Source organism: Triturus cristatus, chromosome 10 (assembly GCF_964204655.1).
Source record: "Triturus cristatus chromosome 10, aTriCri1.1, whole genome shotgun sequence".
Classification (NCBI taxonomy): Eukaryota; Metazoa; Chordata; class Amphibia; order Caudata; family Salamandridae; genus Triturus; species Triturus cristatus.
The window spans coordinates 221,825,146-221,841,121 of NC_140593.1; the positions used below are offsets into that span (position 1 = coordinate 221,825,146).

The 15,976-nt window shown below is 41.2% G+C and overlaps 1 protein-coding gene across 8 annotated transcripts in view; it reads right to left on the minus strand.

Moving 5' to 3' along the window:
- SGCE (sarcoglycan epsilon) overlaps nt 1-15,976 on the minus strand; it is a 171,172-nt gene that overhangs the window by 120,821 nt on the left and 34,375 nt on the right. For 4 of the 8 annotated variants that reach the window (XM_085630845.1, XM_085630844.1, XM_085630843.1 and 1 more), the window contains exons 2-3: nt 8,040-8,147; nt 4,010-4,132 (exon numbers count right to left, since the gene is read on the minus strand). In XM_085630845.1, the coding sequence (XP_085486971.1) occupies nt 4,010-4,132; nt 8,040-8,147 (231 nt within the window). The remainder of the gene's footprint in view (nt 1-4,009; nt 4,133-8,039; nt 8,148-15,976) is intronic. The other 4 variants (XM_085630849.1, XM_085630847.1, XM_085630848.1 and 1 more) reach the window with 1 other exon arrangement.

The window sequence follows — 15,976 nt, forward strand, 5'->3', positions numbered from 1 at the left end:
TAAAAAATAAAGTCATTCTTGACTCTAAATCATTATTGACACGAGCACATTTATTTAAAGAAAAGCTAAGTGCAACCAAACATTGGTGCATTATGAAAACAGCATAGGCTTATATACACATCTGATTCTTGATTGCCCTAAATGTAAATACCTTTTGAAAACTAAATGGGGAATAATTTGAGATATTTTCAAAATTAGAAATCTACTTAATTTAAACACAGATCTTTTGAGGCTTAGATCAATAAATTCCACCTCAGCTCAAGATAATAGCAAGCGTTCATGTCAAACCTGCAGCAGGGGCAACCAACTTAACACACAATTCGAAAGAGTATAATTATGCCCTTCCAGTAAAATTATGTAACTTACATCATTTGGAAAGTAATTATGTAGGCCTGCCAGATGACTTTCAGAGATGTAAAACACACTGCTACCCTCTTCATAATTATTTGTATGAAAATGCTTGTACAAATGTTCTAAATAATAACTAGGTGAAGAGTCCTCTATTATCCCAACACATTAATACATGACTATTTATTGTTGCAGATTTTCTCTTCATTATGCCTCTTTTCTTTTCTCTGTTGTGCTTTAGTCTTATGTTGCCCTTATGGAATAGGTAAGCTAGTTTTATGATCTTGCTTGAAAGCGCAGCTGTTGACAGACAATTATTTGAGCATCACTAGAAAGAGGCTTTGACTCTACCTGAATACTGGGAACCAGTAGTACATGTTTTGATTGAGCAGAAGTTCTGTGCTTCCACAAAAAGTGCTTGCCTTCCACACAGCTGTGATCATTATGTTTATTTATCCAGCTAACTGAGCTTGAACTTTCCGGGACAAACACACATGACATTGTAAAGCTATTTAAGCATCTTAGATAACTAGATACGTTATGGTGTTTTTCTCTGGTGTCAGCACAGATTGTAGGTGGCCAGTCAATAACCTACATCGATTTTTAGATCTGGCTTGATAGTGCAACTGTCATCTAACCATTTAACTTATACCAATATTATTCTACTCTTCACAACTTTCACACACATATATATCCATTCCCATGCCATCTACTTGTAATGCTTAACAGTACCATAATTAAAGCCTGACCTTTTGGCATTGCCTATGCTTGTTTTATAATCCAAGCAATATTTTTAGTTACATAGAAAATCATGCTTGATAAGATGCAATGTAAAATTGACCAATGGGACTATTAAAAGAAGAAAACAATAAACAGTATTTCATTGGCCAGTATCATTCATGTCTCATTATTGTTAGTAGGTTAGTATTATAAACGTTCAGATTCAGCACTACCCCGGTATTTGTGACTTAGTATTAACAGTGGGGTGGTATCATCAACAACTCAGTTTTAATAATGCCTCAACATCATCAGGGTGAGAATCTTGAATATTAACAAGTGGGCCGGAATCTATCAAAGTTAAGTAACCCATTTCTGAAAAGATAAAAAGCAGGTTTCAATGGGGAATCCTATGCTTACCCCCAAGGCAGTTGTGGATAAAAAAAGAAACTTCTCCCAGAGAGAAGGTGTCACGTGTATTTTAGTATTGCCAAAACAATATCAAAGTCAAGGAAGTACACAGTAGAATTCTCGATTTAGTAAAAGATTGAGAAATGTATGTTTAAAATGGCAATAAAATAACAGGTAAATTGATAAAAAAAAGGATAGGAGTTAAGCCTTTTTACAGAAAATGTAGAGTGTCCTGTGAAGTGGAATGAAAAGCCAAAGTCTATGTTAGTATACAGAGATTAGCCACTAAAAACAGTTGATAGCAAATATTTCTGCCTCACACAAGTTGTGAGTGCAGGGAAAGGGGCAGTTACAGTGCAGGCTGGTACTCTCAAATATTTCCAAACGTGCAGGATCTATTCTGAGGGGATTCAAGCCATGGATTCTGAGTCAGACAGATACTGCTTCAGGGTCAGATTCAAAATCCAGTCTCACCTTTGTCAGACTGTTCACTCATTCTTCCTGCTTCTGACACAGGAAGCTAGCTTATCCAACTCTTTAAGAGCCACTGCAGTGTCTTTTGTGCAAGGAGGGGGCTGGATACAAGAACTTATTCTTCTCCAAGGCAGATACCAGGCAGCTATTTAATAATCTTCATTATTTGTCTTCTCCACATACAGTTTGAAATGGTAGGAACCCCAAGACTTAGTAGGAACCCAGCAGGTTGGTCCTTAGCCTTCCCTACTAAGTTCCCACAGGTGGGCGTTTACAACTTTGCAGCACATTTCCTAACTTCTGGTCAAAGCAATCCCAGAACTTTAAATGTTCGAGTTTTCTTCCAGATAGTCAAGGCTGATAGAGCTGCAAGATCTTTACTACTTTAACTAAGGGTGATAAATTCAAAATTAGGTGCCCTCATTCTCAAGAGTTTGTGACCATTCTCAAACTCTTCTCTGAACCCACCCCTGAAAAGAAAATACACATGCTTGTAAAATCCAGGAAATCATTTTCCCCGGTATGGAAAGGAAAGGAAGCCCCCAAAACTGGCAAGGGTGTAGGAAAGGAATTTCTCCATGGGGAGAAATGTTCAAAAAGAGAAGATAAAAAACGTGACATTGCAAAAAATTGCTGGTATTTCATATCTCAAAAAAATATATTTGTATTGGTTTTTAGCAATTTAAAAACAAACATCCCTCAAATATACAAATGTCACACAGCAGTCCAGACTATTGGGTAGTACTTCTACAGAGGGAAAAAAGAATTCAGTAATGCTTTCCAGGATTATGCCTGGAAAGCTGCAACTGGTGGAGGTTTCGCGGCATAACCTGTAATAGATTTGTGAATGATAGAAAGATGTAAATCTACACCCTAGTGAGGTCACAAGCCGATAGCAGAATCATGACTTTCTTTGTGAATTGGACTTTCTTTGTGAATTTGACTAAGCATGCATTCATAAATTCATTTACTCACATTATTTGTTAATGCACAATGGAGTAATATTTTGCCAGAGAAAATCCCACTCAATTGCTGGGAAAAACATGTTCTAGTACTTGATTTTCTTGAAACGTTTGGCAGCATCCACAATGTCAAGAGCTTGTGGCTAGTCCCAAACTCCTTTATAATCACTTCCCAACTTGGAAATGAGAAATGTACTCAGGGCAATTGCAGAAATGTATCCCTTTCCAGGGAGGGGAGTCAAAGGGGAAGGATAACTCCCAAAATTTGTAGGGTTATAATAAAAGGTATTTTTACCCAGGGAAAAATATTTTCCCCATTGAAATCACAGAAAACAAAAACAAGTGTCATTGCACAGAATTCACTAAATGGAATTGTAAAACATTTTCTATTACACGTGCGGAAATATATTGGTATATTTGTAAGCAGGAATTCACTAATGTTTTCTGAAGTATGCCTCAAAACCTGCAACAGTCTGTTGTAAAGGTGCTCTTCTGAAATTATGTGTGAATGTCTCAAAGAAATAAGCTACCATGCGAGTCAGTAAACCTGTAGGTTTCGATTTGCACATTTCTTTACGAAATAGGACAACTGATGGCTCAGTTTAGGATTATATTAAATGCATCGGTGAGCCTCTCCGTAATTTTAATGCAGAGGAAAAGTGAAGTTATGTTCATCTATTTTTATAATTACATATTCCTATCACGCTGTTTTGATATGAGCTGATTCAGGCCCAAATCTATAAGTGCGTTTGTGTACTGTTCACCCCCCAAGCCTGATTTCCCCTCCTGTCTATGGTGAGTGGTCCATTAGCAGATTTAAGAATAAGAGTTAGTATGTGGTGCTTATTTAAATAATATTCATTAACATAGTTTGCAATCAAGTGTCTTTACAAACAATCGCCCCCATACTGTATAATATCAACAGTAGCATAATCTTCAGGAATCTTTAAAAATATTATATTGGCATAATCACATAAATAATCTCTAGGCACATATAAACATCTTTTAATATAGGAAAAGTAAGAGCATTCCATTAAATTAGTATATCATTGAATGGTAAGAAGGGTTTCACAAATATGAAATAAATGGTCTCATACCAGGCTTGGGGTAAGGGGGGAATTCCCCTTTAAAGTATTCTCTCTCCAATACGTGAACAAACAGGACTCCAGAAGAAGGGTAGACATTGCGGTCAGAGTGCACCTTAGAGACAATGGTGTACACTGCAAGCAGAAAAACAAAACGTGAAAGAAAAAGGTAAGGAACAGTGTTCACACAACATGCTTAATGACAACTGAAACATATGCCCTCTTGATACACAGGTGAGACATTTTCAGCTGCCTTTGGAGGCCCTTGTCATCAAGCAGAGTGTAATGCTGCAATCATGGTCTTACAGCTAATAGTTTGGCTTGGAAAGGCCACCTAGTGACAACAGCTATTTTGTAGACATGGTGTTAAACCGTCACACTAAGTTAGTTGAGCTAATACATGGGATAGCGTTTCTGGTACCATAAGGCATATGACTACTGCAGGCCGCCTTGTTATCAATGACCTTGTAGAGGAGCAGAGATAAATATGGAATTAGTTAATAAGGCCCCAGAACTTCAAGGTGACTTGCAATATTATTTCAATATAGGGTAGTGGGTATATTATTAATTCTTATGCATGGTCGCATACACCCTGATCTTCTAGACAATCCTCTTTTAAATTCTTGGGACCCGAAGTACTACAAGACCATTTTCTTTACCCACAAAGAGGGACACACGCCCATTGAGGTGAGACCTTATTACAAATCTGGTTTCCATTAAGTAATTTAAATCTCTCACCGTCAGTCACTTGAAATTTTAGGTGGGATGCACCCTTGCCTTACTCTCCTCCAGTCCACTTATTTCTCTCTTTTCTGAATATATTCTGTATATATTTGTTAGCCAGTGAATTAACGCGCTATCTGTCACAACATAAATGTGTCTTTCTCTGTCCTAACTTATATTAAAAAGTTTCTGTTTCCGCTTTGTCAATTTCCTTAACTTTTAAACGTGATTAATGCAATAAGACTGTAGAAAGTATCCAAACTCGCTATTGAGCATTCATTTAAAACCTCTGTTTTGAATCCACATAGGATGTTGGGTAACACAATTTCCTAGATTTTAAACTAATTAATTTTCCAAATATTGTCTGTCCTAATGTTTTCATTTGCCCCATCCCTTTAACACTTCATTATTCAACATAGAAGGTACTGTAAATACTTAGCAAGTGCTCTTCTATCTTCAAGTTGTAGCTTTTAAATCGTGATGTCACTATTTTATTCTTCCTATTGGATATGGGGAAACTTTTGTCTTCCTTTTCTCTTTTTGTTTTTCCCTTCTGTTTTGTAGGAAATTTCACTTTTTAAATGTTTGTTTATGTCACTTTCAGCACTGACGAAGTTCTCACCTTGACCGTAAAATCTTCAATTTCTAGAGATCTAACTGATTGCAAATAAAGACTTGCTTAAAAATCAAACATTGACTCTTTGGACTTCATCACTTGGCGCACGCCCAACCCCTCCACTACTACAAGAGCACATCTCATCTACCTACAGCGGTGTCTTTGTGAATTGTGTCCCAAATCTCTCTCCGTCTAGTGGAAGCCATCCTTTAGTCTCATGAATGTCAAAACAATGTGAAATCTGTACATCAAAAAAGAAGCACTTCAATATGTGGCTCGTAACTTGTTACAAACATATACGTTAAGCATTTGAAGTCACTTTCGAAATGTGTTGCAACCTAGAGATACAATTCCAGCTTAATGGTATTGAATTGCAGCAGTGCCCTAAATAAACCTCCTATAACAACTAAGGGTGGGCGTAGTTCGCGAAGTAGCACTTCGCGAAGCTACGCAAAGTGAAGTTCGCACTACGCGAGCTACGCGTAGCACTTCGCGAACTGCGAAGTAACATGTTCGCACTGTGCAAGATGTTGTTTTCAATGATTGCATAGTGCGGACAAGCAACCGGCACTGTGCAATCATTGAAAATGGCATCTTGCACAGTGCGAGCTGTAGTTTTCTGCTGCTCGAGTAGATTTTTACTCGAGCTGCAGCTTTCTCAACGCGAACTGGTAGTTTCTCATCGCGAGCGGTCGCGAGCATACGCGACCCCTCGCAATGAGAAACCTGACCTTCTCGCGTTGGGAATCTCGCCGGGAGGTTTATTTTCCATGCTCGCGATCGCGAACAAGGAAAAAGTCTCGCCAGGATGTCATTTTGCTTGCTCGCGGTCGCCAACTTAACGTTGAGGACCGCGAGCAAGCAAAAAATGACCGCAGCACTACGCAACACTACGCTACGCGTGTTCGCACTGTGCTACGTGCAGTTCGCGTAGTGCGAAGTAGCGCGAACTTCGCAAACTACGCGAGCGTAGCGTAGTGCTTCGCCCAGGCCTAATAACAACTGCCTGATTATTAGGTAAGGAAAAATAAATTTTAGGGTACTATAAACAGGCTCTTTTATTAGTGGTTTAATCAGCAGTTGCTATCTGCTTCTTTTACCTGCTATTCCCTCTGGGTGCTGGCTCTGCCAGCACATATTATCACTTCACTACTCAACAGTCATTAGTTATTACAGCAGACTAGCTATCTCATTTTCCTATTACACTTGAGTAGTAGCATCTTAATTAGACTGTAATACATACATTAGAGACAGAATGTTTGTACAAGGGATGGAGGCTTCACTGTTTTATAGGGGACATTATTGTAGAATCAAACGTTCTCAAGGAAACCCTGGCACTTTTCCCCATCTACATTTTTCTGTTTGTCTACTACTTTACCCGATTTTAATTTGACAATCTGTGCACTCACTCGTGATGTTGTATTACTATGTTGAGGTGACTTATGGTTGATGGTAACTGAGCTGGTATTATCTCCGAGGCACAGGTCTTTTTACTGAGAGGAGAGGGCCTACCAGCCTCTTTCTGTCAAATCCATGCATTCATCCACAACTGAAATCCATACAACCACTGTAGTGTGTGGTCTGTCGAGACCTGTATCACATTACAATCACAGTATAGAAGGAAAAATGTGGTTTGCAGTAGGAAATTGATCTGTGTGGCTTATGATTGTGTTGGTAAGGAAGAAAAGCAGGAATGATACAATATTGATAGATGAAAAACTTAGGTACGAGGTCCTGCGGTGCCTCCAGACCAATGATTTTAGTTTAAATTAGACACGGGAGGTAATCAAGAGTAGTGTGCAACCCTGGACAATGAGAACAATTCTTCCCCCAACTGATTTACTTTTTTTAATTTATGACCTTGCGTGATTTGTGAAACTACCCTTCACCGAGCAATGTCCAACCAGTCCCTGGAAAGCACTTGTCCTTCTTCCTTCACTAACCATCCTCTTATCTATATAACCTAGGGGCAGATAAAAATGTTGGCAGAAAGAGGATTCTCCATTAGTTTGGCGGAGTACATAACGTCTGCCAGGCCGACCCTATTCCGCCCACCAAATTTAGAAATGAACACCAAGCTGGCACTCATTTCAAAAGCATTAACTTGAACCACATTGATGGAAGTTCCTGTCAATGCTTTTTTAAGTTTGATGCACGGCTCCGTCAACATGACAGAGCTGTTTGTCTAATATAATTTATTTCAAAAGGAAAATCCTGTATCGGATCAAAAGTGTGAACGCTCTTATAAGAGACACTGTGCAGACTTTAGGACAATATGACAAAAGGAATAACAAGTTTCATCAGATCCATTGACATTTCTTCACACCCTTACAAAATGTAGGAAAAAAACATTTGTTTTAAGGAAAAAATAGCAAGATCTTGCCAGGTATGAATTAAATCTTTAACGATTCCCAAGTTCCTAACTCTAGTTAAGCAACCAAGAGAAGGGGATCATATGTGGTATTAGTTCATATTTATTGTAAGTGTGTCAGAGGTTTAGGTTGTAAAGTAGTCAGTACAACGTAGGTGACTGGTAAAAAATACTCAAGCGGGATCATTAGAAAGCTCAAACACTGTTTCTAAAAAAACTTACCTGTTAATGGGTGTATTAATGATCAGTCTGATGTATTAAAATAGGTAGAGGACTATTAAAATGGGAGTTTTAATGGGCCAGGAGCATTACAGGGAACAGCCTTAACTCACCGTCTCTATTCTCAGCAGGATTTATTCTGCTAATACCAAGCCTGTTCGCTGATTTAGTCTTCCAGAAACCTGATTCATATTTGCCTTCAGCACAGCTTAACAAAATAGCTTTTACAAACAAAGACAAAGTGAAAACGTAACATGATACATGATGTAAATTGTGACAAAGCAATAATTTTCTTAATTTTCGTGAGATCCAGAGCACATTATTCAAAAATCACTCGCTAGAAACGTACTATCATTTTTGTACCATAAACATAATAATAATAGCTGTATATATATTTGTTGTGGTAACTCTAAGGCCCTCATTAATGGGGTTTTGACATAGGGCATAGCAGCAAATCAGATTGCTTCGCTGCCCAACACCAAAGTGAAAGTGCAGGAATGCACCGTATTTATGCAATACTGTGAATTGCTGCCCTTTCCCCCTGCCTTGGTGCCGTTTCCTCGGAAAAAAAAGGAAAAATAAAGTTATTTTTCCTCATTATGCCTCACCTCGAGAGGCATGAGGTTTTGGACGTACTCCAGGTGTACATTCTCTCATAAATCTGGAGATGTGTCAAAATCCATGGGTGTTGTGTGGCTCATAGACATGATTTTGTGATTTGCACTGCTGGAGTATCACAAAAAGTGACATTCCGTTGGCGCTAGGGGCTCATATATATGCCTCTGAATAGGAAAATCTAATGTGGAAGCGAAATTATGGATAAAAATAAATCAGGATTCATTAGATAAAAAATGAAACGGGTGGAAAATGACGGCTCTACCTCCATGAATGATCGAAATTAGTGGTAGAGGACAGGTCTTGTACAGATACTGGTATTCAGCAGTACATTCTGAATTTGGTGTTTATCGCTGACATGTAAATGTCCAACAGAACAAATGCCTGGAACTTCTATACTACTGTAGTAACTGTTTACTGATTGTCATAACATATTCTAATTTCAGCTACAAGCACATAACCCGTGCAGAACAAATTACTTTTTGCATCTGTACCATTTTTGAGGTCATTATAATTTTAGAGAAAATTACCCCCAATGTTTTTGTCTGGCATTAAGGGGCAGATTTATCAAAACATCATGCAGCAAGCCACCTTGCTGCGCTGCATGATAGGAAAAGTGTAGAAATGCACTATATCTGGGGCTGATTATGATGTCTGTTGGAAAGCCCCCGACCCCAGGTCGGAGGCTTTCCGACCGTGATCTCCGGTTTCAATTCCAACCACCTAATAACAGTGTAGGTGGTCGAAATTGAAACCATTCTGGCTGGATTCCGACAGGCTCAAGGAGCCTATCGGCCAGTCGAAGGCCCCAACATAATCGCTGAGCACGGTGTTTCTGCTGTCGGGATTACGATGTGAGATTCCGACAGGCTTTCCATGTCGGGCTTTCTGACAGAGAGAACCTGTCAGAAAGTGACTTTGGGGGCCCCTAGCAGGGACCCCATTCCTCCACAACCTCCGGTTGGGGGTGATGGGGCACCTATGGTGCCATCTACTAATCCCTGCACCACGTGTCAGGCACCTTCAGGTGACTGCCACACGGTGCAGGGATTAACAGAATCATCCATTTCTCAATGGGAGGTTGTGCTGCTAACATAAACTAGCTGGCCGTAAACCGGCAGTAGCACAAGCTCCCATGGGAGCTCAATGGGAGCTTGTGCTACGGCCGGTTTACGTCCACAGCACAAGCACCCATAGAGAAATGGGAATATGCGATGTAATGCGATGTAATGGCAGTTTCAGGCCCGCCGACCAGAGGTCACTGGTCCCGAGACCACGTCGATGTTGTCCGCCCGACATCGTAATCACACCCTAAATGTCTTTTTCCTGTGCTGGCACACAATGTGCTGCTAGCACCAAGGTAGGCACCCTTGCACCATGAAACCTGTGAGGCATTTTCTCTTTCTATGTGTGCTGCAAAATTCTGCACACATAGAAAGAGGGAGCAAGGAGGAGAAATACAAATATTTTTCCTTGCTATGCCTCACCTGGGGAGGTGTACCATTTTGACACATTCCCAGGTCTACCAGCAATGGTAAATCTGGGAATGCGCTAAAATCCATGGGTGGATGCTATAGTTGCCCCAAGTGGGAAGGGTATGCCCAGATGTGGGTGCCATGCTTACTATACCATTGGATTCAAGCTAGCCTGGCTGATGAGGGGGATACCCCGAACCTGCTCCCAGGATGCTTGTTTACGGTCCAGGGAGGACCTGGTCTGGCATTTTGGGCGAGACTGTTTCCATGGGGAGAAGGGTCAGGACTGATTTGCCTACGGCTGGGTCCAAACTGGTGTGGCATGGTGAGTAAAAAAGCAATGGATATTTGCAGAGATCTCTGTACTGGGGGTGAATGTTTGACAATGTTCAACATTCCGTCCATAATCTTTGTGTGTTGCTATAAACACCCATGCTACCCCCATAGAACGCCTCCCTGGGGCAGAGTAAAACAACGCATCGATTTGTACTGTGTTGCATTACCCTGGATTTATCAGGCCAAGCAAGGTGGCCTTGCGTGTCTTGGTGAACCTTACTTAGTAGTTGAGTAGACCTTGTGCTTGCTTAGTAAATTTGCCCCTTGGTTTTCTAATGCAGGTTATAGGTGTAATGCAAGCACATCTGATGGTAATCCATTTACTTGTTGGGGTAGTTTTATGACAAATTGGTATTTCCCCCTTCTTTAGAGGGGATTACATACCACAACTGACATTTTAAACACCCCCTCCATACTATATGTAAACCAATCCTATGACAATGCTTATTAAATACATTCAATGTTCTGAAATATTAATAGGAATACTATATGTAAAACCATTAGTATGGCAACATCTTATTAAATATATTCAATGTCCTGGTGATATGTATGATTAAAAAGAAAAATGTTTAAATAATGTTTACTTGAAGTAGTCAAGGAAGCGTTGTCTATACGTTTGTCACAATGAGGGCAATACCCTGTCTTTGTTATTACGATTAAATTAATCATCATAATTCGGAGTCTGGAATTTTTTTCAATCAGAAGCTCCAGGTATACCGTGTTTAGTGCACGTTTACAAATTTTTAGAATTCACAAATGTTTCCAAGACTACTCTTGGAAACCTGCAACACTGGAAGCTCCCATGAGCAATCCTGGGAAACATTTGTGAATTTACAACTAATACCTTGAGTACGAGACTGGCGGTTCACAGACCACCATACTTGCAGGGGAATGGCGGTGGCGGTCTCCACACCACCCTATTACAAGATGGGCAGTGAAACCATCACAGACTCACCGCAGACACTAGGGAACCGCCGGTCCCTGGCAGTGCTGCAGCAGTGTGGAGGAATCCACATGCTTCGTAGGACCGCCGTGGTCCCACCAAGCATTTTAGGAGTTTTCTCTCCGCCAGGGTTTTCATGGCGGTTCCTCCTCCATGAAAACCATTGAAAGGAAGAACACTGGTGCCTCTGCACCTTGTTCATGTGCCCTTTGCATGCACACAGGGGGCACAACATGTGGCCCCCTGTGTGCGTGCACACCAGTTCCTACACAGCATGGACCTTTCTGTCCATGCCGTTCAGGAACTGTTTTTGGCATTCCCAATGTGGCGCCCTTTTTTATAGGGACAGCTGTGGGAATGCCAAAAAAAAGCCTGCCAGACAGGAGTAAACTCCTTATCTGGCATGCGGGCTGACCACGGCTTTGGTGGTGGTGCAGACCCAGCACCGCACCACCAAATTCGTAATCGGGCACAATGTCCAGGCAAAGGCAGCTTGCATGCATAATTAGATTTAATGTGTAATTGAGCAAGCGGAAATGCCTTTGCATTAGTGCAATTTCTCTATTTATATTACTTTATTTCTCCACTAAGAATGTTGTACCACAATAGAGAACCTCTTCCACTATGCGCCCATCAAATTTGGTGGTTTAACCTGTCCGTTTCCAGTCTTGAAGAGAGATACCCCTGCTCATGACTATATCAGCGGTGGGAAAGAGTGTGCACCACTTTACACAATATCCCTGTCTTGGAGTACTCTAACTCACAAACACCATATTGTGGTACTATAATAAATACGAGTAAATATTTTTAAACAGGTAAACCATGTCTTTGCAGTAGGAAAAGAGGCATTAAGCTTGTAAAAAATGCTACATGCATATTTGAGATGAACGTGTGCGTGTACATATTCTTGTGTAAAGGACCCAATGTGTCTCACAACAACCATATTTATTCAAAAGTGCACTCAAAATAGTCAAAATGACCTGGAGGCAAAAATTGTGCTCACGTAAACAAAACATGTTCCTCATTTACAGTTCTTTTTGTCTAATGTATGATCAAGTTGGCAATTTCATTGCACCATTTATCAATATCACATAGTCTGAGGAAGGCAGATTTGAAAACAGGTTTCTTTGATTGGGATAATTAAAAAAAATAGGGAATTCACCATTAGCACGGCTGAAGTGTGGGCAACAAAGTTTGCCATCCATGACAAAATAACTCTGTCAATAGAACAAAATTAAATTGCTAACCCTCTCACTCTTTTGTAAAACAAAATCCCGTTCTATGGTCTGGCTTGACATCTGTTGCCAGACAATTATGTGACAATCACCAGGAGAGGGGATTTGTCTCCATCCACAAGTTGGGACCAGGAGTACATGCTTTGATTGGGCAGAAGTTAGCTTTCACAGAAACGTTCTTGCCCTCCACACAGCTGTGATCATTTTGTTTATTTATCCAGCTGTCTAAGCTGGAACTATCAGGGGCACACACAGGACACTGTAATACTCTTAAATTGTATAAGATAATTTATTTTTCTCTGTCAGCAGCACAGATGGGAAGAGGACAGTCATTAACCAACATGGAATTTTTAGGTCTGGCTTGAGAGAGCAACTATTACCTGACCTTTTAATCTACACCAATATTATTCTACAGTTCTTTTCTTCTACACAAATTCATATTACTGTGCTATTTACTTGTAATGCTTCACATTACCACACAACATTCCTTTATAACCAGGCCTATTGCCATTGCCAATGCTTGTTGAAATTTGTAGATGCAAATAATTGTTTCTGTATTTGTAATGTGGTATCTGTCCACAAAAACAAGTGAAACAAAACTCAGCTGTATTTTTGTTTTGGTCCAATTCTTATATCCTCGGCCTTAAACTTGATACCATATAGTCAGGGCTGCTGGGAAAATGTGGCAGGAGAGCACAACATTATGGAGCAGGGTTGGCTAATTATGCGGCATGAAAAGGCAAATTATGTAGCATAATACAGCACATTTTTAAAGTAACACTGTCTGGGCAAAGATTATAAATTATTAGTACCAGTTTAACACCCACATACAGCGATAAGCAATTCAAAGATGACTAGTCAACCTTTGCGAAGATCTTTCAACTGGACTGTGACAAGTGTCACCAGATTTTTTGTAACTTTTTATCAGCATGACATAGAAAAAGAATGTTTCTTTTTGGTAAAAATAACAGATTATGCAGCAGTTGATGAATTATGTGGCACATGCGGCAAATCTATAGGTATGAAGAAAACTCCATTGAATCACATAATTCCAGTTGCTAAGCTTTCCTTTTTACACTTCTTTCAAACAAATTTGTGTTCGATATGTGTCAGGTTTTAACTATGATTAAAACTCACCCCATACAGCAGGTGGAGTCTCTACTCAATACTTATATCACCAAGGATTAAAAGGAGAAGATGAGATGGAGGAGCAAGGATAACGAGAAGCCCAAAGAAGTAGGCCCCCTACCGAGGTGGGCAACAAGATAAATAGCAGCCCATACCTGGGATCACTGATCCATTTGTGTGTAAAAGGGCAAAAGGAGGCATGTGTAATATGTGATGTTTTATGTTAAATGTTATGTTATGTTAAAAGGTTTTGTAAAGCGCATGTACAGCGGGCTGGTTTTATGGCGCTACTCTGAGAGTACCTGACCTTAGGCAGTTAATCATAAGCTTGTCTAAATAGCCAGGTCTTAAGTAGCCTCCTGAAGCTTAGGAGGTTGTTGCATGATCGGATTTCGAGGGGAAGAGAGTTCCACAGTCTGGGAGCTAGAACAGCAAACCTGACACCACCCAGGCGCTTTAGTTTGAAGTTGGGGACCGACAAGAGGTACTTATGGGCCGAACGCAAGTTGCGCGTGGGTATGTGCCTACGGATAAGGCTGTCCAGGAATTACGGGCTCCTCCCATTCAGGGATTTAAAGATGAGGCAGCATACCTTAAAGGCACAGCGCTGTGAAATGGGGAGCCAGTGCAGTTTCCTCATCAGGGGGGTGAGATGATGATGTCTAGGCTGTTGGAAGATCAGTCTTGCTGCTTGGTTCTGAACCAGTTGCAAGCGTTTTATCAGATAAAGTGGGATGCCATAGTATAGCGAGTTGGCATAGTGCACATGGGACATAACCATGGCGAGCACCACCTGGATCAAGGCATCCTGGATAAGATATCTTCTAATCTTTTATATTTTCCTCAACTGGAAGAAACATGTGGATATTACTGACCCGATTTGGGACTTCATAGTGAGCTCTTGATTTATTGTCACCCCAAGGCTTTTAGCCGAGGCAGTTGGGGTGGGGGGATGGCCCAGCTCCGTTTGCCAAAAGTGTGAGCCCCATGGGTTGCAAGTGCCCTAAGGTAAGGACTAACTCGGTTTTATTCGGGTTGTGTTTCAGGTGATTACTATTCATCCACCCGCTGATGAATAGCATAGTTGACTGAAAGTGGCTGACCGAGTCAGAGGAGTTGCTGATGGAGAAGATTAGCTGGAAGTCGTCCGCATAATTGAAGGTGCAGACTTCTCTCTCTCTCAGAGCCCGGATCAGTGGGAGGAGGTATAAGTTGAAGAGAAGGGGGGAAAGTGAGGAACCCTGTGGAACACCACATGTGGTCCTCATTTTAGGCGCTGTATACTGGGCAATGCGAACCGACTGGGAGCGATTTTCCAAGAAGGAGCAGATCCAGCCCAGGGCAGGCCCCTGGATCCCTGCGTCTCCCACACGGTTGACCAGTATACCGTATTCAACCGTGTCAAAGGCCGCAGAGAGATCAAGGAGGATAAGGGTCTGCGGGGAGCCCAAGGAGGACAAGGGCCTGCGGGGAGCCCTTAAGGTTTATTGGTATCCCTGCGGAGGGTATCCAATACTGTTAGTATTACGGCCTCAGTGGAGTGTGCAGGGCGAAACCCTGCTTGGTGAGGATCAAGATATCCAGACTCTTCTAAGAATCCAGAGAGGCATCTAGTGGCGTATGCTTCCAAGACTTTGGCCATGTAAGGGAGAAGAGAAATTGGATGATAATTCGTCAAAGTTGAGGGTCTGCCCTTGGTTTCTTCAGGAGGGGGACAACAATTGCCTCCTTGAGGGTTTCAGGGACTAGGCCCTGGGACAATGACTCATTTAGGAGAGATAGAACCGGGCTGGGTAGAGCAGTGAATATCTCTCTTAAAATGCTAGGAGGGCAGCAGTCACTTGGTGAGTCTGATCTGACTTTGGAGAGGATATCCACGATTGTCTGGTTGCTAATCGTTGGAAAATGAGTAAAGGTACTGGGATTTTTAGCTGTGATCGGGCCAGCCTCTGATATAGGGCATGCCGGAATGCTGGCCTTGATTTTTGCAATTTTGTCAAGACAAAATGAGTTCAGGGAGTTACAAAGGATTTGGGAAGGAGTGGATTTGATTGTGACTGTCAGGACTAAACAGCTCATTGACAGTTGAAAAAATCTCCTAAAACCTGTTAGTAGCGGTCAGGATGTTAGAAGAGAAATAGGCAGCTTTGGTAGTCAAAATAGCTTTTTTGTAGGCTTTCATGGCGGCAAGATAGGACTGTTTGTCCTCAGATAGGTAAGTGTGTCTCCACTTTCTTTCAAGTTGCCTAAGCGCTAATTTTTGAGCTTCTAAGTCAGCAGAGAACCATCTCTGGGCTTCATGACGAAGGGCAAGGTGA